General features: G+C 56.3%; 2 protein-coding genes across 5 annotated transcripts in view; one reads left to right on the top strand and one right to left on the bottom strand.

Moving 5' to 3' along the window:
* FANCA (FA complementation group A) overlaps nucleotides 1-10000 on the bottom strand; it is a 38969-nt gene extending 28969 nt beyond the window's left edge. Inside the window, exons 1-8 of one of the 2 annotated variants that reach the window (XM_069793232.1) lie at nucleotides 9818-10000; nucleotides 8768-8840; nucleotides 8147-8289; nucleotides 7439-7534; nucleotides 4657-4730; nucleotides 3394-3506; nucleotides 2569-2651; nucleotides 2084-2117 (exon numbers count right to left, since the gene is read on the bottom strand). In XM_069793232.1, coding sequence (XP_069649333.1) covers nucleotides 2084-2117; nucleotides 2569-2651; nucleotides 3394-3506; nucleotides 4657-4730; nucleotides 7439-7534; nucleotides 8147-8289; nucleotides 8768-8840; nucleotides 9818-9985 — 784 coding nt within the window. In that variant the 5' untranslated portion in view covers nucleotides 9986-10000. Of the gene's footprint in view, nucleotides 1-394; nucleotides 571-2083; nucleotides 2118-2568; nucleotides 2652-3393; nucleotides 3507-4656; nucleotides 4731-7438; nucleotides 7535-8146; nucleotides 8290-8767; nucleotides 8841-9817 lie in introns of those variants that run through there. The other variant, XM_069793233.1, reaches the window with a different exon arrangement.
* A 5860-nt stretch (nucleotides 10001-15860) lies between these two features.
* SPIRE2 (spire type actin nucleation factor 2) lies at nucleotides 15861-23710 on the top strand. Of its 3 annotated transcripts, none has more exons than XM_069793237.1 (15): nucleotides 15861-16151; nucleotides 19353-19390; nucleotides 19675-20034; nucleotides 20365-20445; nucleotides 20518-20682; nucleotides 20787-20873; nucleotides 21030-21153; nucleotides 21255-21424; nucleotides 21533-21683; nucleotides 21815-21948; nucleotides 22381-22515; nucleotides 22587-22654; nucleotides 22764-22791; nucleotides 22893-23008; nucleotides 23094-23710. In XM_069793237.1, exons 1-15 carry the CDS (start codon nucleotides 15935-15937, stop codon nucleotides 23302-23304), a joined length of 2085 nt encoding a protein of 694 aa, XP_069649338.1. In that variant the 5' UTR covers nucleotides 15861-15934; the 3' UTR covers nucleotides 23305-23710. The 3 variants fall into 3 exon arrangements, with proteins under 3 accessions (XP_069649338.1, XP_069649337.1, XP_069649336.1); XM_069793236.1 differs by having other exon boundaries at nucleotides 22378-22515; XM_069793235.1 differs by having other exon boundaries at nucleotides 22300-22515.
* Nucleotides 23711-23964: the final 254 nt, after the last annotated feature.

Here is a 23964-nt window from a genome sequence, read left to right as displayed (position 1 = left end):
CCCAATCCTAATTGTGCAGTGCATCTCTAAGTGTGAACACTGCAAAGCTGCATGAGAGAAAAGTCTGTCTGGAGGCAGGGATTTGCACAAGCAAGCTTTGAATTAACAACCCCTGGAAAGAATGGTTTTAACTGCCCTCGCCAAACAAAAACCACGCTGGTGTAAGCGCCACAAATTTCTAACAGCAGTGGGACTTCATGTTATGTTTGCTTAGCAGAAAGTCCTTCAAAAGCTAGTTCTGCCCCCAAATGACTGGAGAAGTCAAACAGGTTGGTGGCTTGCACAGCACATTGCCTTGACCATCAGCCTACACACCACTCAAAAGCCCACATACTGAGACCCTTTGCTTTACAGCGTGCTGCAGCGGCAGTTTTTGTTTCTTGTCCCATCCTACCTTTAAAAGCCTCCTACAGTTAATACTGAGCTGGGGCAGCAAAACAGGCATCCCTCACATGCCTTTCGTGAGGCAGTCCAGTGTTAATACGTAATACTCTCCTCCCCTGCTGAGGAATACTTTAAGGTTAAGTAGGGGAGAATAGAGAAAAGGAGATAAACTCTACTTATCCTCGGGCACAGGAGTTCAACACAGCAAGATCAGTACTATGAAGTACAGTGCTCCTATGCTCCTCTCAGCCTGTCCTTCTCCTCCTGTGAAGGTCTTCATTAATAGTGAATTATTTTACATAAAGAATCCTAATGTTCTTCAAAGCAGTTGATTAGTTAAGTGAAACCCCTCAAAGGTGACCCAAAAGTATACGCTAATAAAAATACCTCATATAAAACTCATTTAATGCAATTTTCAGACACACAGACTGCAAGTCAGTCAGTGGCAGTGCAGGCTGCACAAACGTGAAGGTCAAATGAAGAGCAGGTTAGCAGACTCCTGTCTGACTGCCAACAGCCTGCTTCTCTTACTGCAAAAATTCCCCTAGTCCCGTGTTTGTAAGGGTTATTTTTCAAGTACCAACACTGTTAAAGGGCCACCTGAGATGGGACTCATACATATTAAATAATAAAGCACTTCTCTTACAGCTTTCCCCTTTTAGAACCACTCTGCAAGGTCTGTAAGGCATCTCTGTCTAAAGACAATGCTCCCTGCAAGAGGTGGGGTAAGGGATAAGGCTGGCAGCACCCATGAGAGACTCAGAATGGAGGGAGCAGTCCTGGTGTTATGTCCTGGGTTTCAGTCATCTTACAGCAGAGGAAAAGCTCTAACCTCTGCAGTAGCACTGAGCATGTTCCTGAAACATGCCAGCAACAAAAGTGGTAAAGTGCTGTCACTAAGGAGATAGGAAAGTAACAGCAGCCGCACAGATTATAGTAATACACTGGTGTCGGGAACGTGAGGAGGTGTAAGGGAACGCTTCCTCTGCTGTAGAGCCAATACAGCAATTTACCATGAGGATCATCTGTGACATCAGACAAAAAGAAACCCTCCTGTATGTTTAGTCTTTCTGCATCGGGATTTGCAATGCAAATCAGGCACTGCTACGCTTGGGCTCTCAGCAGCAGCATCAGGACTGCCCAGGCCAAAACAGGCACGTTGTCCCTGGGACAGTTCTTGAAGACTGGCTGTTTAAAGACTACACATGTACATTAGATGTCTTTGCTCAGCATTTAAAACAAACAAAAAAAAGTTTCACAAAACAGTCTGCAAATCCAAACTGTGAGCCAGCAAAATAGCCTACTTGCACATAACTTTGTAAACTCAACATTTAATTTACTAAGCAGAAAAAAATTATCTAGGCCTAACCTCTGTGCTACAATTGTTTCCAATCAAACTTGTTAAAAATCAGATCAGATAGCTACCTGATGTTGCAGCTGGGAGCATCAAAATGAACTAGCATAAAAGGCAAGAAATTATCTGCAGTGTAGAAGACACTCACTTTACAAGAGTGAAGGGGAAAGCAGAGGCACATAAAATCAGTGACATAAATATTATGCATAACAAAGGAAAAGCATCCCAGGCAAAGGATTTCTCCTTAGAGATTTAGCAATGCCCTTAGAGATTTAGCAATGAACAAGGAATGTGTCTAGCAAACAGCAGTGACTGCACAAAGCTAGGAATCACAAAAACACTTACATGTCAACATTCTTTGCAAGACGGCATGACAGATCTGTTCAAAATTGACAAATTAAGACCATTTAGAGTTTAAAAGAGCTATAGTTATATGCAGAAAAAGTAAATTGACTCAAAGAAAGAGTTTTGTCCCTCTTAATTTAAAGCTTAACTTTTACCTCAGGCTCTACTGTAGAACAGATACAATAGACCAAAGGGCAAGCATTTCCCATGCTTACCAGCACTCCATGCCTCATATTCAAATGGAAAAAAGGTGAAACCAAGGAAGCTTAAAAAGTCCTTGATGTGTCACCTTGGAGAAATCCTCCATACAAAAAGTCTCTGTTCTGGTTTCACCATTTCCTCTGCATCCACTCCAGCACCTGGACCACCACCACCTTCTTTGTTGCTCTAAGCTCTGATCTATTTACACTCAGTGAGGCACAGAGGTGTATAATGAAACTACTCTTTTAAACAACCGTTAGTAAATAGGTTCATTTTGTCCTTACATAGGGGACATTCTTGAATTCCGACTTCCTTCCCAGCTCCGAAGTTTGCTGAAAGCCATTCTGAAGAAACAGTATTGCAAAGTCTGCAAATCAAGAAGGAATTAGTGTTTCAGCATCTCCCTTTCAATAAAGATCACTTGCTCTTTCGCCTCGCCATCTGTCTCCCAATAGGACTAGTGTCTGAAAAGCCTCATTCACTACACAGCAGTGAGCAGGAATCATTTATTTTCTTGGAGTAAAATTACACCCAGGCAAAAGGACCTAGAACAACAGATGGCAAGGAGCACAGAACCTTAAAGGATTATAAAGGCTGAAGAATTTACAGGTGTTATGCTCTATTACCACTGCAGAACTCATATGGGTTGTACCTGACCAATTGCACTGGTCCAAAGGTCTGACTACAGCTCCTCAGTCAAATGGTGTAGTGATTTTTTTCTAAACAAAACCACAAAATAAATAATAGAAAATGACAGGGGGGAAATGGAACTGTTAAATATTTCTGGTCCAAAATATCTCAGACACTTTGCAGGAGCATCACACTCTCAATATATCATCCCTGGCCCCATACACCTTGCAACTACACTTTCTTGTGATACTGTAACTCAAGGGGATATACAAATTCAAAACAATTATCTCTGAAGGGAAAAAAAATTGCTAAATTTACCAAATATAAAAATAGATTCCCCTGACTGAAACAGGTAAGAAAATGCAAAGTGAGGCCTCTGTTCTTACACCTCCAAGCTTTTGACTTGCACAGCTCCTGCTGCAGGCTGTGCAGACCAGCAGCCGGACCCCGATCCACCAGTGCCCAGTTGAGTGCCTTGCCTGAGAGAATGCGCCCAGCGAGCTCCACATCCCTGGAGGACTCCTCCACCTGCTCACAGAGGCCACAAAGGCTGTTGCACAGCCACTCCACCACAGCAGGGGCAGCCGGGTTGCTGAGAACAAACAAAAGCACGTTCAATTCAATCCTTCCTGCTTCTTTTAAGGCTTGAGTTTTTGCTCCACCATCCTCTTGGACTCAGGAAAGAACCATCTGTGCAGGACTCTGCCCTATATGTGGCATTTCATTTCTTTAATTTGGAACAGCAAGAGCTTTATTTGCTTTATAAAAAGCTTCTACAACAAGCATATCCAAAGGAAAAAATACATGTGAAGTTGTGTGTTCAAGTATTTCCTCACAGAATGGTTTGGGTTGGAAGGGACATTAAAGATCACCTAGTTCCAACCCCCCTGCCACAGGCAGGGACACCTTCCACTAGACCAGGTTGCTCAAAGCCCCATCCAACCTGGCCTTGGACACTTCCAGGGATGGAGCATCCACAGCTTCCCTGGGCAACCTGTTCCAGTGCCTCACCACCCTCACAGTGAAGATCATCTTCCTTACACCCAATCTAAATCTACCCTCTTTCAGTTTAAAGCCATTACCCCTTGTCCTATCACTACACTCCCTGATAAAGAGTCCCTCCCCATCTTTCCTGTAGGCCCCCTTTAAGTACTGGAAGGCCGCTCTGAGGTCTCCCTTCTCTTCTGCAGGCTGAACCACCCTGTTCTCTGAAGATTAACTCTGCCAAATCTCACCAAAATTTAAGGTTTGGGGAAGACAGAAGCACACAGCTTCTGCAAAGCAAGACTTCTCATCAAGACCAGCACTAATTTTTATGGGCTAAACGAGTTTCCAAAGCAGACCTGGAGGCACGCCCAGATAAATTCAAGGAGCTGGGTGACTGAGTCCTTTCCCACACTGCTTGCTAACTACCCACACCCACTGCAGCAGTGAAACAAAGCACTAGATAAAGCATCACCTAGGACGGTCTGCAGTGGTGGTTCCCACCGAACCATTTTGCTTCACATTGCGGCCAATTCGGCAGCCATCGGACAGCCAGCCACCACATCTTGAACTGTGCTACTTAACCCAGAGTAACCGCTCAGAGTTACCCAGGGTAACTTCTTAAATCCTGCTAATCTGATCACTTGCCAGCACCTGACTATATTCTTAGTCCAGAATACTCATGACTAATCCCCGATTACATTTCAATAGGCTTTAAGAGATTAAATACATCTGCAAACCTATAAACCTCTGCTCACCTCTCCAGCAGCTCTCCCAGTCCAACAATGTCGCCTCTGTGCAGGTGCCACACAGCTTCCAGCACTGGAGGGTCCTAACAAGATGTCGCAATTAGGTCATAGTCTGCATTTTGCAGTTAACGTTAACATTTGACTAACGTAAACTATACATAAAAACTAAATTCCATTTATTCAAACTATCCAGAACTTACTGAAATTAAAAAATGACAACATAGGAAATACCAGATGCGGAAAGATTATATCTGATTTTTCCTTTCCACAAATTTTGAATGGTTTAGGGCTGTAGATAGATCACCATTTTAAATTTTCATGGTCAAGTGATAAATATATCCATCTTTGTCCCCCTGAAATAATGCTGATTCTGCATATTCAAAGGAACACTGAATATCCCAGAAAACAGGTAACACCACTAAGTTTCAAGTCTTGTTAATTCAGATCCAGAAACAGATTAGAGAATTATCACTTAGCCTGTTAACTCTTTATTAGTCTCTGAAGCGAGTTTGTTGCTCTCAAATCCATTTCCCAATAGGAGATGACAGAAAGAGACACTGAAACTGTATGGGCAGAGGCCGATGGACACAGAGGAAAAAACAACACTGCTTGGGCAGTCCTGCTGCTGAACGCCAGGCTCGTCATCAGCAAAATTGGCACCAGGCATTGCTTCCATGCAGATGAAACTGCACCATTCATGCCTCCCTGCAACATCCCTTCCAGCTCCTGCCTGGAACAGCATGTCCTGGAGAGTCTTACGTGTCCTGGTTTCAGCTGGGATAGAGTTAATTTTCTTTCCAGCAGCTGGTATAGTGTTATGTTTTGGGTTCAGTACGAGAAGAATGTTGATAACACACTGATGTTTTCACTCTTGCTAAGTAGTGTTTATACAGAGTCAAGGATTTTTCAGCTTCTCGTGCCCAGCCAGCAAGAAGGCTGGAGGGGCACAAGAAGTTGGGAGGGGACACAGCTGACCCAAACAGGCCAAAGGGTTATTCCATACCATGTGACATCATGTCCAGTATAGAAACGGGGGGAGTTGGCCAGGGGGCAGATCGCTGGTCAGGAATTAACTGGTCATTGATCAGCAAGTGGTGAGCAATTGCATTGTGCATCAATTGTTTTGTATATTTCAATTCTTTTATTATTATTATTGTAATTTTATTATTGTTATTATTATCATTATTAGTTTCTTCCTTTCCGTTCTGTTAAACTGTTCTTACCTCAACCCACGAGTTTTAGCTTTTTGTTTGTTTGTTTCTCTCCCCCATCCCACTGGGTGGGGGGGAAGTGAGTGAGCAGCTGCGTGGTGCTTAGTTGCTGGCTGGGGTTAAACCATGACACTGTCCTAGCAAAGCAGGACTCCAGGGTGCAGCAGTAACTTCTGCTCATTCCAGCCTCCATACAAAAACGCTCCAAGTCAGAAACAAAATCTTCACACCTTGTGAAGGAAGAGGTGCTTGGGAGTCTTGGGCACACAAGCCATTCAGGAGAAAAGCCAAAGCCCCGCAAGCTTTCTGCGGCGACCAGCAGCTGCCTTGTAGCATGACCCTAGACTCGCCCACATACTTTGTCTTGGACAACCTAATTCTTTACTGTAACAATCTCAATTACACAGCAGCACTTGATCTCCATGTCTACTCGAGAATGAGGAGATCTTAATCAGCCTACAAAACACACAGGATTCTATTTTCAGCCCAGGATCAGATATTTGAGACTAGAGCATGCCTCTTTATCCTGACAGATCAGCCTCTTCCTTCTTTCCCACCAGAGCAGGGAGCAACCAAAACCATCCCGCTCACAAAAGCCCTTAACTCCACTTAGAGCATCACTTATCTTAAGAAAACAAACCACCCAATGAAATCAAGACAACACATTTGTGAAGCAATGGGACCTGTTATCTACTATCGTATTTCTCTCAAGCTATTTTCTGCATGCATTCCCAGGTAAATAGAGCGGAGAACCAGAATGCCAAAGATGCACTGAATATTGCTGGCAAAGTACATAAAGGGCTTCTGGGACCGTGCCACCCCACAGCCAGCTTGGAGCTTCAGCACTGTCTGGTCGATTGATCTGGATTGCTTAGGCCAGACAGCAAACCTACACGCCAATTGATGGAGAGTTATTAGCATACTTCATGGATAACAGTAAGGCAGCGAAGCTAAATAGACAAGAAAATGATACCCCCAAGCTTCTATTAACTGTGGTGTCACCTCAGATGAGTTTAATCCCATTACCCGTACTATAACTCCAGACACTATGCTCTTCCTCGCTGCTTCCTAGTGAGAACGAGCCATGCTGAGTACAAATGGAAAGAGTTAGACATCTCTGGACTCCCTAAAAACCAACGCTTGATCACCAAGATGCTGTCAACTCTCCTTTGTGGCAGTTTCTCAGAAGTGGCCACACAATTTTAATAATTCACCTGCTTCCAAACCTCTAATAAGTCCTTTTCAAAAAAGCAAATCCTGCTACAGAGGCAAGGAAGCTCCCAGTGAACTTGCTTTAAAATAAACAAAACAAACAAAAAAAACCCCATCATTTATAATTCAGTTCATGCTTTTAAAAGGCCAGAAAGACCACAGTCATTCTCAAGATGAGTTCATGACTGCAGTCGACCATGAGCAGAGGTGAGCAGTGGCAAGAAAAACACTGAGGGAAACTGAACAATCACAGCACTTCACTAGTCCATTTAAGTTATCCCTGGCCTTCATGGGAGAGGAGGGTTGAAAACACACAGGTGAAGTCTAAACAGTCTGTAACACAGCAACATTTCTCCATGAGTTCTTACCTTCATTTTCCACATTTCTTGACAGAAGAGCGAGCGACAGAACACATTGTTTGCCAGCAAATCTTTGACCGTTTGAAGCAAGCAAGACAACCTCTTCTGGAATAACCCCATAAATTAAGCAGAAATAATTTCCTTTGTAAATAATGCATTCTTAGAAAAACAATGTGTTACTTTTCCCTGTTTACTGTTTTTTAAAGGCTTGAATAGTAGAGAGAATTCATGGGAAATGCCCAAACTTTTCCATCTTAAGGCTGAAGTAACAGCAGCCAGGCTGACAGCAGTGACACCTGACAGCTCCTCAGAGGTGAATTGAGCCAGCAGCCACGGCACAGCTTTTGTATGGATGGCCATCGCCACACCTGGCTACACCGCAAACTGAGACAATTGATAAAGGTGGAATCGTGGCTTAAAGAGACCAAGTCTGAGGTACACCAGAGGTTGTAACACAGGATCTGCTCAGAGACCTGTGTTAACACTGCACTTCAGCAACAGACAAAAAAATTAGTTTCCAAGCTGTCAAAACCAGCCGCTTTCCTGTATAGGAGAAGAACGTCATACTTCTGTGAGCATATTGGACACATAAATGAATAATCAGCCGCTCAGGTCCTACATGTTTGGGTGACTTTATCAGAACAGATAAACTGGGTTTAAAGTCAAACCTAACAATACCGTTTTCTTGATAAACTAAATGTAAACCTTTTCCCTTACTCTCTGGTCCAAGTTCAGCAGTGGGACTTGAAAGGGGCTTGCAGAAGCCTGGCAGATCCGCTCGATGTTGGTAACAGCATTTTTGGCTGCCAATATTGCTGTGGGTACACCCAATCTTGAGGCCTGTTCCTGCAGCACAGAGACTAAAAAAAACAAAAAACAAAAAAACCCAAAACAAACCACAAAGCAGAAAGCTGTCAGCACGGGAGAAAAAAAAAGGGTTTGAACACATGGCTATGAAGACAGAAGCCCAAAGTCTTAAAGTCCTTACAGCACAGATGTTATTTGTTGCAAATCATTTTTATTTCCATGTATCATTCCTTTACTGTACAAAAAACAGGGGCAGAACAACCAGGGGCAGAGGTGGAGTATCCTCGCTAAGCAGATTTTTGTATTTTAGTCTTGTAGGGCTCACAGTAACATTTTCAAGTAATCAAAATATTTAATGATCAGACCTTGCCAGCAGTGTCATCACTGGACAAGTAAGAAATGAGTAGCCAAGCGGGAAACCAGAACAATGAAAAGAAAGTAAAATTGGGATTGCATTTAACAGGCAGAAATTCAGTACATAAAGAAAAGTTCTTTCCCACATCTGTCTCCAACAGATACTCTTTCCCTCACCTATAAATGATTCTGACGATACTTCCTGGTGCTCTACACCACCCTGTCCACCTGGCTTGACTGAATCTTCCACCTGGAAGCCAAACAAAAACATAACAGTCTTAGCCGTCTATTGCACACAATTTCAAACCTATTCCCTCTAAAGTATACTGAGCAGCCCTGGCATTCTTGGGGGCTGGAGCAAATGAAGTGAAATTAACCAAGCTCTCACATGGTCGTGATAAACCAGAGATTTCAGGGTACTTTATAAGAGGCTTAAGTACAGTTATCTTCATTTTATGCAGAGAAAAGAAGATACAGGTCAAAGTTACTTGTCCCCAGTCACCCAACAGATCAGCAGCAGCACCAGGAACAAAATTTCTGTCTTTCAAGTCCCTTCTGTGAAGCCACACTGACATAAATATTTGATGAAACATGTCAAAATGTTGGATCCTTTTCTAGTTAAATCCCCTTTTTTCTTTTTATAAAGACAAATATTCTGTATAGAAACATCCTTGTGGCTGAACTGTGGGAAGTATTTGAATAGTCTATTCAAGTTAACAAAATCAAAAGCTCTCTCCAGTGTGTGAGGAGAAGGTAGAACATGGCTGTCAGAATGTTGGCTCAAGTGCCTATATAGGCAAATGACACAGGTTTTCATAAAGACAGTCACATTAGTCAGAAATGGTTCGTAATTCAGAGAAAACGCAATAGTCTCTCCTGATTTTCCCCCCCCACCATATTCACAAGAAGCCAGTTCTGACCCCAAGGAAAAGGTGCTGGATTTCCCTTTGTCTCAAATCCAAACCATGCTTAGCAATTTTTAGTCTGCAACAATAAAACAGAGGAATAAAGGGGGGGGGGGGAAAAATCTCATTTCTGCAACACAGACCTCTAAAGTTCAGCTTATTCCCACAGTGTTGTTTTTTCTTTTCACTTATCATGAAAACTGTGTTCCCAGTACATTCATTCTACAGTTGCCCTAGGAAGGGCCCTGGTGGAACCCACCTCCAGCTGGCATGTCCCACAATCCCCAGCCTGACCACTACACCCCAAACTGCCCACTCCTACCTCCAGGAGGAGGTCATTCAGGTTCTGATGGCGATCCAGAAGGCGTAGAGCTGCTTCCTGGAGCTCTGCTCCGCTCCTAAAGGCACTTTTTCGTTTCCTGGCTCTCCCTGCTGAGAAGTTGGGATTTCTTTTATAACCACAGCTTGCTCTGACAGCCCCCAGGGACATCTCCCTCTCTTTGCTGCTACGGTACACGTCATTGACGGGGCAAAGGTGGCCCCAGTCAGACCCTCGTTGTCATGCTGGCAGCATGACAGGAGCAGTGCAGGATGTTTCTGACAGGTCTGCTCCAGGCAGCTCAGCAGACAAAGCCCCGTGGCCTTCAGCATGAGCAGCCCAGCACAGCCAAGAACCTGCCAGCCACTGTCAGCCATCAGCCTCCAAAGGCCCTTGGCCCAAAGCAAACAAAGTGCTGCCCTGACACCCCCACCCCAGAAGAGAAGCTGCAGCAGGGCCACAGGAAGGCCACCAGCGTTTGGGAGAGGGTCCCTGGGAGGAGCAGGAGCAGCAGGGCTGAGGAGGAGCTGAGGTGAGGGGCTGCCAGGAGCCCAGAGCACCACACAGGCCGGAGCAGCAGGGTACATGAGGGTGGAGAGGGACCATTCACCCCTCGCTTTCCCTCCGCTGTCCCTGCGGGAAGCGCCAGGCCAAGAGCTCACTCAGAGGAGCCCCGGCCTACCCAGCCCGCACGTACCCAGCAGGTCCCTCCACGTCCTCCCGCCCGGGCCCGCCATCACGGCGGCCCCCGCCCGCTTCCCGCCAAACAAACCCGCCCGCCCTGCGCCGCCATTGGCTGCCAGCCGGGTGACGCAACCTTCGCCCATTGGCTGGAAACGCGCTGTGGTCCCGCCTACCCTACCGCCATCTTGGTAGTGGCGGAGGTGGTGTGGCTGCCATCTTGGGGAGGGCGACCGGTGTCGATTTGGGGGGGGGAGCTCTTGTATCAGGTGGTGGGGCGGCATGGCTGAGGTGGGACGTGGGGGGACACACTCCACAGAGGCTGTTGGCGGCAGTGTGTGTGAGTGGCTCACCGCCATATGGCCACCAGGAGAAGGAGCTTTCCCCTGATAGACCCTGAGGGGCATCAGCTCGGCTGGGGCGGGGGGTCTCACAGACCCCCACAGACCAGCCGGGCTTCCCTGGGGGGCAAGGGTGCTGGGTGCCCCTTGTACCACCCAGGGAAGGGGACAAGAGGAGGCTGGAACTCCCAAGGGCAGAAATCACCAGCTGGGCATTGCTGGGGGCAATAAAGGTTTCAGAGGGAGCAGTGTGGAATTCCCACAGGGATTTTTCCCCAGTTGCCTCTCATCTAATCCTTCCCCGAGACGAACTGCTGGTTAGGTGAACTGCTGGTTAGGTGCCGTTAGCGTGCCCCGCAGAGGGTTCAGGGCAGGAGGCGGCAATTCGTTTTGAGTCGCATGGCGGCGTACGGGCAGGTGAACAACCCCGGGGTGTTCACCGTCGGGAGGCTGGCTTCTGTTTGCAGACGTTGAAGAGGCCGTGCTGGAATTGGCCGTGGGATGTTTTTATTGCAGTGGAGCGAGTGAGTCAGCAGCGCTCGCTGACGAGAGCCAGGGAAAACATTTCCCAGCAGCATCGCGGGAGGTGAGGCTCCAGGTCTGGCCCTAGCGGTGCGATGGGGTCCCCCAACCAGCCTGCCAACCGTGCCGGAAAGTCACAGCACCGAATCTCGGCTTGGGGACAGAGAGTGAAACCCTTTCCAAAATCACATTTCTGAATTGCTTTAAACCCCCAATTCTGACGCTGCCTGGGGAGCTGGGGGAGCCCCGAGCCAGCAAAGCAAATCAAAACCTCTCCCTGACAGGGGGGACACCTGCAAGGGGCTCGTTTCGCAGATGGTGGGGATGGCCTACGTGGGGGAACGGAGGACACGGGTGACAGCTGAAGGAGTGGGGACACGGGTGGGAGCGGGGCTGTGGGACGTAGCACCTCCGAGTTGTCCCTGGGAAGGCACAGCCGGGAGGAACAGGCTCCGAGGGGAGCGGGAGTACTGAGTCAGAATGGGGGTCGCTACTGGAGGAATTGAGGGAAGGCGGGACTGAGGTTAGAGCCAGTAATTAACGTGATTAAGAAGCCGGAAGGAGTCATCTGCAATAGAATGAAATATTTGCATCACTAAGGGAAGGGAAGGGAAGGACCTGCCTCCAAACATCTTGGAGATAAGCAGGGAAGAAGGAATTACTTAGCAAGGTACAAAGAGATAAAAAGGAGAGCATGGGACGGGGCAGGGAGGGTAATTTCGGCTGGAGGTGAGGGGAAGCTGCCTGTCTGTGAGCTCTGAGGTCAGCACTGCACAGCCTCGGGGGCTGAGCTGAGCTCCAGCCACTGGGACATGTGCCAGGAACATGGAGACTCAGGGCCACCAGGATGTCCACTGTCCCATCCTCCCCGAGGATGTCCACTGTCTCATCCTCCCCGAGCATCCCTGGCTCCCTGCGGACAGGCCAGTACCCGTGTCCCGTGTGTCGCAGAGCCCCACGTCTGTGGGGTCTCACGCTGCGGGCCAGGGACGCCATCGCCCATAGGTGGCAATGGAACAGTAAATGTCTCTATTGCCAATACTGCCGGCAGGTCTCTGCGGCCTCGCTGGCTTACTGGCCTGCAAAGAGCTGGTCTTGCTATATTTAATCCTTCAATGCATTATCTGTGAGGTACACCAAGTTAATGCAGTCTGTGCAGAGAATTGGTTTTAATTAAAATATTAATGAAGACGACTCTGGAAAGGAAATGGAGCTTTAACAAGCGCTCTGTGATTCAATCTCTCTGCCTCTCCAGCCCCTGAGCCCTTTGTAGTGCCTTGCTCTCCTCCCGCAGCAGGACAGATCTGGCAGAGCCCGGCTGTGCTGAGCAGCAGGACCAGGTACGGCTGCATCAAGAGCAGGGTCTGGCCCAGAGGCAGCAATGTGGGACTGGCAGCTCTGGAGAAGGGCAGGAAAGCCTGCGGGCTTGCTCCCCTTGTTCAGAGAAAGGTTTAGCCTGGCTGCTCCCACCTGGACAAGAGGCGTGCGAAACCCCAGAGACCTTTGCAATAAAACTGAGTCCACAAGGCAGACGGCTTTGCAGGATCCGGCCTGATCTCTTCAAGCATCACACCCGTGAGCCACGGTTGCCTGGCAGGAATGGGCTCATCCATGTCCCGGGTCCTCCTCAGTTGCAGTTGAGGACAGGGCTGGCCACCATGCTCACAACCCCATTGCTTTCATCAGGAGCATGGATCAGCGTGCTTGTGCTCCTCCAAAGGGATCACTTGGCATGGCTGGCCCCAGCATGGCCAGCTCTGACCTGGAGCTTGGGTTTCTGGGGTGCTCCAGAAGTTTATTCATGCAGAGAGGAGGCTGGGGAGCTCTTACAGCATCTGCGCCCCAGGAGCCTGGTACCTCCTGGCAGACAGCAATGCTGCAGACCAGCGTGTAGGGCAGCAGTGGTGAACGCAGCAGGACGGGGCTTGGCATCGCCCTCAGTGAGACTGAAGTGGCAGTCTCGGGGCCGGGGCTTGATTGATTCAGGGCTGGCTGGGGTGTTTTGGGGAACCAGAAAGTCTGGGAGGAGCAAGTGGCCCATTACACCGGGTAGTTAGGGACTCATCTTTGGTTTGACCTAAGAAAAACCAGGGGGAAACCATCACCGTGGTGGCCAAACCGATGAGAAACCCTCTGAGGGGGTGCAGGGAGGTGCAGCCAAGAGCTCGGCATCGCTGCCTGGAGCCAGGGGCTGCACAGCAGGCAGTGATGCCAGCAAGATCCTCGAACTCCTGACCACATCTGAGGCCAGCATGCAACAAGAGTGACCTACCTTGTAAAATGCTCTCCTTTCATGGTCCCCAGTTTATTGCAGCATCTAAGGAAACTGGGATAGGTGCGCCCAACCCCACGGGTGCTCTGTGCACTCATCTCAGGTCCCTGTGGCTTTTTAAGGAAATTTTTTGCATATGACAGATGAAACCCATGTGAATGTATTACCTGCAAACAAACACGGCACACAGCACGCAGCCCTGCTGCAGGCTGCTGGGAAAGGGCTCTGCCCTCCGTCCTGGCTCCGCAGCCGTCTCGCTGGGGCATGTCCTGCTTCGATGCCAAAGGTGGCAGGGAGGCGGGAAATCTAACCCTCCCATACTGCTCTGCAACCATTTCCCAACCTGTTCATTTATTTTTCCCCTATTTCTTTCATTTTTAATTATATTTCCCCTATGGACATACACACTTGGCTTTTGTTTGATTTTTTCCAAGACGGTAGCTTTTAATTACATCTTGATTTCATATTAATTACAGTTTTACCCAAAGCAGAGGGCTTTGTGCTTTAGAATTCAAATGTATTCCCATTAATCCTGCAGGTTAGGTTATCACCGCCTTCAAACGCCGCGCGTCCTCCCCACTTCTATCCCCGACGGTGCCGCCCTGGCTGTGTCCGGAGGCACTGGCAGGTGTGTGCAGCGCAGGAAAGCCGGCAGCCGGCTTGGCCCGGCACGGACCCGCTGTGGCGGGCAGCACGCGCAGCTTTCTTCCCTCTAAAGTCACTTCCCAAGCAGGCTCCAAAGCCTGCTGATTACAGGGTAAATGTCGCATTCAAATCTCACTCGTTGGTGCGGAAAGCCAGACTCAGACGTCAGTGTTGCAGCCAAGAGCTGCTCCAGGGGGCCGGAGCTGTGCGGCTATTCCGTGACATGCGGATCCAGCCAGCGCTGAGGCCGGTACTGTGCTCCCAACCCCCTTCAATGTGCTCCTGCCCTGGCGATGGTGCATTTGAGTAATCCCAGAGATGCACGGACAGTTTGGATCACCTGTGTCCATCCTCCCCCTTCCCAAATCCCAGGGCATCGTGCAGGGCTGCATTTCCCAGCTGTCCAACTCTGTTCTCCCATTTCCTTCCCCAAAGATGATACTGCTCAGGTTCTCTGGGACAGGCACTGGAGGGCATTTCTCTCCCATGGTGCTGCAGGCACTGTCCCAGACTCTTTGCCAGAGGTCTCTGGCCTCAGGGCAGCTCTTTGGCTGTGTGGGATAGACGAGCACCTGTGTGCCAGCTCCATCCCTCTCCCAGCCCTGCCAGCACGGCTCCGGGATTGGCCCCAGTTTATGCTTATGAGTTAATAGACCTGAGGTGGGGTTTTATGCTCCTTCCATCATGGAAATGGGAAGCTCATCATGACAAGAACTTTAATTTGCTTTATCTGACCTTTCACGGAGAGCCGGCTGTCCTTTCTGCTCTGCCAGGATGGTCCTGCCTGCCCCACAGGTCTGGAAGGATGGTGCCTGGGCATGACCCCGCTATTGGCACCGTGCCACGCCAGTCTTTCCCGGTGGCTGCGGGATGTCGTCCCCCCCACCCCGTGTTCCCATGGGACACTGTCTCCTTAGAGACTCCAGCTCCTCACCCCGGCGCCTTCCGCTGGCTTCTGCTGCTCCTGGCCGTGCCCGAACCATGCTGCAACATCCAGAGCTCTTCTCCTTCCCTCCCGCGGAGTTATATTGCCCCAGCCTGGCCCCTTCCCTCCCCCAGCTCCCCAAACCAGCTGAGCCGAGCCCCCCCTGGCCGTGACCATGTTTCCCCAGGTGACCCTCTGCCCCTGAGGCCATCGTGTCCCAACACCCGCCTGCCCCACAGGTGGCACGGGGGTTCCGTGGGCTTCCTACCTCTGGGCTGGGGCCGAGCCGTGGCCCGTGGCCACCCCGCACCTCTCATGGAGCAGAAGCCACAACCGCGTGTGTGTGTCTCCCCCCGTCACATGCCCTGCACCCCACACCCCGGCGACACCCGGTCCTTCACCCCGATCCTGCACCCCGCCAGCCTAGCCGGTCCGGTCCGGTCCGTACCGAGCCGCTCCGTTCCCCTTCGGTCTCCCGCCTCCTCCACCGCGTCTCCTCCCGGTGGTGGGCGCTCCCGGCGGGGCGGGCGGTGGCGCAAGGCGTGGCCGAGCGGCGGGCGCGGGGGCGGTGCCGATCCCCCGCCGCCAGCCTCTCCTCTCCGCTCCGCTCCGCTCCTCTCCGCTCCGCTCCGCCGCCTCTCACCCCCGCTCCCCACCCCGCCCCTCCCGGGGCCCCGCCCGCCCGTACGGCGGCGGCGGCGGCGGCGGCGGCGGCGGCCGGCGGGGATGGGGCGATGGCGCGGGCGGGCGGCGGGGCCCCGCGGGAGCTGTCCCTGGAGGAGGTGCTGAAGTGTTACGAGCAGCCGCTGAACGAGGAGCAGGCCTGGGCCCTCTGCTTCCAGGGCTGCCGCGCCGCCGCCGCCGCCGCCGCCCCCGCCGTCCCCCCGCTCCGCACCGCCGACATTCGTCTCCGCGGTGACGGTAGCGTCGTTCTTCCCGCACCTCCGCCCGGTAAGAGAACGCAGCGAGGCGGGGTGGTATCGGCAGCGGAGTTTGTTTGGGTTTTTTTTTTGGGGGGGGGAAGGGGAGGGCGCCGAAACCGGGAAGAAGGGGGGGGTACAGGGGATTTACCGGCACCGGGACTTATTCAACGGCAACGGCAGGGGGTGCTGCACCGCGCCGACCCGCCCCGGGAGGCCGGCGGCGGGGCCGCGGAGGGATCAGGGATAGAGGCAGCGGGGAGGGGGGGGGCACCGGCAGCGGTCCCGGCGGGAAGGATCGGCAGCGGAGGAGAAGGACCGGGACCGGCAGCGGGGGATGGGCAGGGGAAGCGGCACCGGCAAGGGGGAGCGGGCAGGCGCTGGCGTCGCCGGCGCTGGCGGCAGGGGACGGGTGCGGCACTGGGGACACCGGCTGCGGGGGTGAGGCAGCGGAGAGAGTGGGAGGATTGGCGAGAGGGCCGGCACCGGCACCGGGGGGGCACAAGAAGGCGGCACTGGCACCGGCAGGGATGGGGGCGAACCCCAAACCCCGGCCCTGGCAAGGGGGACCGGCGTCGGCACCAGCGCTGGCACAGCCGGGACCGGCACTGGCACTGCGGGTACCGGCACAGGTGGGGGGCCGGTGACTCGGGGGTCCAGGGCTGGTGTGGTACCGGTACCGGCACCGGCAGGGCCTGGCCAGGTGATCTGGTGAAGCTGGACCCGGGGGGTGGGGGTGTGCAGGGTGCCCGTGGGTGCGGGACTCACCGGACCGGGACCCACCGTGGGGCTGCAGGACACCGAGCCCGTTGGTGCGGGCAGGACATATGGCAAGGACAGACAGACAGACACGGGGACGCGCACCTGCACACACACGGCACATACCCGGGCACACCCGCCACGCACGCCTGAACGCACCTGCACACTCGGACCCCACAGGGGACCCCATCCCCAACCTGGTGTGCCACCGCAGGGCCGCGGCCCTCGCCCTCTCCCAGCACCCTGGAAGTGGCGTTTTGGGGCAGCACCGTCCCTGACCTTCGGACTCACGGCCGTGCCCTCTCTGCGGGTGGTTGGTGCTGCTGGGCAGGGCCGTGGTAGTTACGGGCTGTAATTAGGCTTGGCCGGCTGCCAGCGGCGATGCTGGGTGGCTCGGGTGGCTCAGCTCGGCACGGTGAGGAGCACCTGCGCCTAATGACAGAGCGCGGCAAACAGCTTCGCCCGCCTTGCCCCACGGGGAGGTCAGCATGCCTGGGGACGGCGCCCGGTGCTCGGCACTGTCGGACGCTGCGGTGCCTCCCGGGCAGCTTGCCTGTCCTCGCCCTCGCCTGTCCAGCTCAGGGACGCTGCGGTGTCACTGCGTGTCCTCACTGCCGGTGGCCGGGCAGGGGATGCTCCCAGTGGCAGGGGGACGAGCGTGGGGCTGAGCCAGGGGAGATGGGGCGCAGGCAGCCCACAGGGACTGGGGTGCGTGGGGCAGATCCATGCCCAGGGCAGGGCCATGCACAGGCACGGCACGTGCCCGTGGCAGCTGGGCATGGCGTGGTCACACCAGCTCTGCCGGTTGCACAGGGAAGTGGCCCCACACCCTTCCCTGAGCCACCACGGCCACTGTGCCGGAGCCGGTGCCACCGCGCCACCTTCTGCTCCCAAGTCCCTCTTGTGCCAGCCTGAGCCATCTCCCCAGGGATGAATCTGGGTCCTTTGCAGCAAAGTGCAAAGCTGGAAGGGCTCTGGGTGACTCCCAGCACCGCTGCAGGTGGCAGCACCGGCCTGGCACATGGCTCGGCAGCTCCATCTGGGCACAGGGCCGGATCTGGGCCGGGTGACCTGGCAGCACCCACCTGAGCTGCTCCAATTCCCTGTCCCATGGGAACTCCCTCCTCAGCCATGCCCCAGTGGCTCGAGGGAGCTGCTGGGACCAGCCAGGCTCAGTGTTTGCTGAGCCATGGTGAGAGGGGGCTCCAGCCGGGCACGGGGTCTGGGGTGTCGGTGGCGGCATCCCAGGGGATGTGCTGCCATGTCCTCTCCCAGCCAGGGCAAAGCATCCCAGGGCTGGCACTGCAGTGGGAGCCGGGCACAGCCTGGGGGCACAGGGGTGCTCTTGAGCTCATGCATGGCACCACAGCAGGGCCAGACTGTGCGTCTCCACTGCTTGCGCTGCCTTTCTCATGCGGTGTTTGGGCTGGCATCCCTGGCAGGTCCCGGGCTGGGCCCACGCAGCCACAGCCAGCACATGGCCGGCACTTCCCTGTGGCTGCCACATCGATCAGCTAAATGGAGAGCTAATGGCTGGCACTCCCCTGGGCCATGGAAGCGGCTCTTCGGCCGCTATCGGGAAAGCAGAGCTGGGGGCCCCAGGGCACTGCCCTTGGGGATGCTGCAAAAGCCACTTCTGCTCCTCGTCCTGTGGCTGTCCGGCTGCCAGGAGGGTATGAGCTGCCCATGAGTGTGTCCTGGGCTCGTGTGTGTGTGGGCACGGTGCTGTGTGTGTGTGTGTGTGCTGGCTCTGCAGTGGAAAGCAGCATCGTTTGTTTGGCACAATCTGTCACCGCAGCCCACACCAGGCACCCGGGCTGCCTCTTGTGGGTGGTCTGCGAGTCCTCACTGTGTCCCTGCCTGCCAGTGCCCACGCTGCTGGTGCCCACACTGCCAGTGCCCATGCTGCTGGTGCCCACGCTGCCAGTGCCCATGCTGCCAGTGCCCGCAGCCCAGGGGAGTGCGGGGAGCACTTCCCTGCGGGTGCAGAGCTCTCAGCTCGCTCCAGCGAGGGGTAAAGGGGTGACGCTGCTGCCGCTGATGTGTCTCCTGGGTCCGGACGGAGGCAGCAGGGCCAAGTGGCTGGTTCCTGTTTGGGCTCGTTGCCCAGGGCCGGCATTGACTGCAATGCCCAGCGAGGCCTGCCGTTCTCAGCTGGGCAGGGAGGGCAACGGAGGCTGCGCCGCCAGCTCGCAGCTGGCACTGCCCGATGCCGAGGCTCAACACACAGGTCCCTGTTGTCCCGTGGATCTGTGTCCTAAGACTAGGTCAGGATGGAATTGGATGGGGATGGGGGTCCCAGCTTGGGGTAGGAGCTGCTGGGGATGGGACCCACTCAAGATGGCCCCACTGGGTGCCCCACAGCCGGGTGGGTGCAGCATCCCTGGGGTGCGGGACAGGAGGTGACGCCGAGGGGGATACCCAGCGCGGGGGCCGCGGGTGCCAGCGGTGACTCTGCCCTCCTTCCCCCCAGAGCTGCCCCCACTGCTGACGCCCTCCGCCGAAGCCCAGGTATGTGGGGGCCAGATGCCCACCCGGTCCCACTGCAGCTTACTGGTGACCTGGCCCATCTGCCATCGCACCCCGGCACAGGGGTCCCTGGGTGGGCACCGCTGCCGCCTGCCCCCCTTGCCTTGCGGTGAGGGGGTCCTGGGGCGCAGCAGGGGGATGAGACCCAGCACCGACGGCTGGGGGTCGGGGGGCAGCCGGGGCCGGCCACATGTGCCGAGGGGCTCCCCCCAGTGCCACCGGTGCCGGGGTCCGGCCGGGCCCCAGCTGGTGCCGTCTCCCCACAGATGGTGCAGTCATTGGGCTTCGCCATCTACCGGGCACTGGACTGGGGGCTGGACGAGAACGAGGAGCGGGAGCTGAGCCCGCGGCTGGAGCAACTCATCGACCTGATGACCAACAGTGACTCGGAGGACAGTGGCTGCGGCACAGCTGACGAGGGCTATGGGGGGCAGGAGGAGGAGGAGGAGGGGGGCGAGGGGCCGCCGCGTGCCGTGCGCACCTTTGGCCAAGCCATGCGGTGCTGCGCCGCCCGCTTGGCCGACCCCGCTGAGGCCCAGGCGCACTACCAGGCTGTCTGCCGGGCGCTCTTCGCCGAGACCGTGGAGCTGAAAGCCTTCCTCGCCAAGATCCGGGATGCCAAGGAGGTAAGCGCGGGCGCCCATCGGCACCACTGCCCGGCCGGGGAAACCACGCACAGGCCCAAAACACTGGGGTGAGTGCGGTGCTCCCCTCTGCTTGCCCTGACCAGGGCTGCCAGTGCCGGCGTTGGGACATATACCCTCTCCCGCGGTGCTGTGCCGTGGCACCACCGGCTCCTACTTTCCCTGGGCTGGTGCCGGTGGTGACAGCTCGTAGAGGGGATGGGGGTGCTTTGGGGGTGCACATCAGTGCTGCGGCCCCATGGCACGGCACTGGCTGGACCCCTGGTGCCGCTGGGTGCCGGGGCAGGGTGACGGCGTCTCGTACCACGGCAGATGCTGCAGAAGCTGAAGGAGGATGAGGAGGCAGAGGAGCGGCCGGCAGCGGAGCTGGGCAACCTGCGCAACACCGACTGGGTACGGCGGCATGGCCGGGCACGGGAGCCATGCTGGGGCCGTGCGGGGGCTGACGCCGTGTCCCCCACCCAGGCCCGGCTGTGGGTGCAGCTGATGCGGGAGCTGCGGCACGGCGTGAAGCTGAAGAAGGTGCAGGAGAAGCAGTTCAACCCCCTCCCCACCGAGTACCAGCTCACCCCCTTCGAGATGCTCATGCAGGACATCCGCGCCCGCAACTACAAACTCCGCAAGGTCATGGTGAGCGCAGCTGGGCTGCCCCCATGCCGGCCCCCCGCTGTGGTGCCCCACTGACTGCTGGCCCTGGCAATGATGCTGCCCATGGCCCCTCTGCCCTTTCCCAGGTGGACGGAGACATCCCCCCCCGAGTGAAGAAGGATGCCCATGAGCTCATCCTCGATTTTATCCGCTCCCGACCCCCACTGAAGCAGGTGAATGCCAGCACCGGGACACCTCCGTGGCATGGCAGTGCCCAGCCTGGGCTCGGGGGGGTCCCATGGATGCCATCCCCACCTGGGTGGGCACCCTGAGGGTGGTCAGCCCCGAGCTGCGGCCACTGCCTGAGGTCCCATCCGTGCGTCCCGCAGGCGTCGGAGCGGCGGCTGCGGCCCCTGCCCCAGAAGCAGAGGACGCTCCATGAGAAGATCCTAGAGGAGATCAGGCAGGAGAGGAAGCTTCGGCCCGTGGAGGCGGCGTACCGCAGCCAGAAAGGTACCGGCATCCCCTCCCGGCCACGCCAGGCTGCCAGCGATGTGCCTGGCACTGTGGCAGGTCCCCATCACGCCGGGGCTGAGCCCTGTCCCTGTCTGCAGGCTACAGCTCCCTGCCCTGCATCCCCCACGCCTGCTCCGGCCGCCTGGCCTCCAGCTCCTGCCTTGAGCTCTGCCGGCCGCCGGCAAGCACCATGCCGGCACGGCCACGGCCCCGTGTCCTGCTCAAGGCGCCCACCCTGGCCGAGATGGAGGAGATGAACATCTCTGAGGCAAGAGAAGGGACCTGGCAGGGTGGGAGGGTGGAGGTCGGGGGGACACAGGAGGTGCCGGAGGGATGAGGGGGTCCCCGGGGTGATGCGTTGCCCATGGCCTTGCAGGAGGAGGATTCTCCGGGCACGGAGGTGCCGCTGAAGCGGGACCGCTCCTTCTCTGAGCAGGACCTGGCACAGCTGCAGAGCCAGCTCGGGGGCAGCCAGGCTGCGCCCCAGGATCCGGAGCCGCTGCAGCCCGAGCCCCGGCCCCGCTCAGGTACCTGCCGGAGGTCCCTAGCCCCATGCCACCCCCGTCCCCCCATCCCCAGGGTGGCCGTGCCGTGCCCTGCGGCAGGAGCAGCACTGGGCAGCGTGGCCTTGCCACTGCCTCCCTGTCCCTCCCCACAGGCTCTGTCCCCGCCAGCTGCCACCCGCTGCCAGATGGCTCAGCACCGCCCCGGGCTGCCCTCGGCGCCGTGGAGGAGAGGCCAGAGGATGGATCCGGCACTGCCCCCGGCACCAGCTCCAAGCACCTCTGGCTTGTGAGTGCTGGCGGTGGGGCTTGGCCGGGCTGGTGACACTGGGGCTGGGGGCACCATGTGAGCATGACCTCGGGCACATGGCAGCCTGGCACGAGGGCATGAAGCGGCCAGGGAGTCCCTGTAGCCTCCCCGCTCCCTCTCCATGGGATGTGGGGCTTGAGGCATGCCATGCTGTGTGCCCTTTGCCCGTGCCGGGAGGCTCTGCCTGTGCCGGAGACACTCTGCCTCTGCCCGGGATGCTCTGCCTGTGCCGAGAGGTTCTGCCTGTGCCAGGGATGCTCTGCCTATACTGGGATACCCTGGCTGTGCCGGGATGCGCTGCCCGTGTTGGGGATGTTTTGCCTGTGCCAGGATGCTGTGTGCCCATGCCAGGAGGCTCTGCCCATGGCACAGGGATGCTCTGGGCCATGCTTCGTCCCCCTTCGCCAGCAGGAGTTCAGCCACCCTGTGGAGAGCCTGGCCCTCACCGTGGAGGAGATGATCAACGTGCGCAGGGTGCTGGTCAAGGCTGAGATGGAGAAGTTCCTGCAGAGCAAGGAGCTGTACAGCAGCCTGCGGAAGGGGAAGGTGGGAGCTGGGGCCGGAGGGGCCGAGTGCCGCCCGCCCGGCCCCCGGCTCTCACCCCTCTTTGTCCGCAGGTCTGCTGCTGCTGCAGGGCCAAGTTCCCCCTCTTCTCGTGGCCTGCAGCGTGCCTCTTCTGCAAGCGGTGAGCGCCATGCCGTGCCACAGGGCTGGGAAGGTGGCAGGAGGGTGCCCACCGTGGCCAGAGGGTGCCTGCCGTGGCCCTGCTCACCGGCCTCTCTCTGTGTCCCCAGGTCTGTCTGCAGCTCCTGCAGCCTGAAGGTAAGGGACCGGCTCCGGCCGGTGCCACTGTGTCCCTGTCCCCTCCCTGCCCCGTCCCCATCCCTGTCCCCGTCCCACCCTGACGCCCACACACCCGGCAGATGAAGATGCCTTCCAAGAAGCTGGCTCACATCCCTGTCTACGCGCTGGGCTTCGAGAACCTCCCGGGCTCGCTGCTGGCCAAAGCCCTGCCGCTGCGGAGGAGAGAGACCTTCCAGTGAGTCCTGCGGCCCTGAGCCTTCCTCCTCCCTCCTCCTCCTCCTCTTGGGGCCAGGGGGCTGACAGGGTGCCCTGTGCCGCAGCTCGCTCCCGGGCACGTGCTGGCGCCGGGTGGAAGAGGAGTTCCCCCACATCTACGCCCAGGGCTCCGTCCTGCGCGATGTCTGCAGCGACTGCGCCGGCTTCGTCACTGACGTCATCTGCTCCAGCCGCCGCAGCGTGGCCGTCCTCAACGCCGCACCACGCCGCGCCATCAAGGCCCGTTCCCTCTACGGCGACTCCTGGCACAAGTGAGGGGCCTGGCATGAGGGTGCCGGCCGCCCCAGCGCAGACCCCGCTAGCGGCCACCCGGATGTACATATATACATAGGATGTATACATACAGCCTCTATATTTATATATCTTACGGACCAGGGGGAGGCAAGGACTAGCAGCACAGCGGGGCGCCTGCCGTCCCTGCCATCCCCGCCACCGGTGGGACGCTGGCACAGCCCCTGGGGGGGACGGATCCTGCTGCGGGGGTGCCCGCAGCTGCCAGCCTTTGCCCCCCCACCCCAAATCCCCTGGCCCCGCTTCTGTGCCAAGCCCTGGCTGCGCCAGGCAGGTGCCAGGCCACGCCGGGGTGCCCAGCGCCGCGGGCTGGCATGGCTGCTCTGTACATCCTCACCCCGGTGAATAAACCCGCTGGGCTGCCCCCGGGGCCGTGTGGCTGTTCCTGAGTGGGGGGGTGGCGGGGAGCCGGGCTGGAGGGTGCTGGGGGGGTGTGAGCAGCCCCCCCGGGGGGTCAGGGCTGGGTGTCCTACCACCCCCTTCACTCCACCGTGGCCCAGTTGATCGTGTGCATTCCCCCCCCCAACTCTGGCCACCCTTCCTGCCCCACCCGTGACCCCACACAGGGCCCGTGGGAGCACTCCCACCCCCGTTCCCATGCCCCCCCCCGTCCCCCACAGCCCC

The sequence above is a fragment of the Haliaeetus albicilla genome, chromosome 10 (genome assembly GCF_947461875.1).
Source record: "Haliaeetus albicilla chromosome 10, bHalAlb1.1, whole genome shotgun sequence".
Lineage (NCBI taxonomy): Eukaryota > Metazoa > Chordata > Aves > Accipitriformes > Accipitridae > Haliaeetus > Haliaeetus albicilla.
This window is presented reverse-complemented; position numbering and strand designations above follow the sequence as displayed.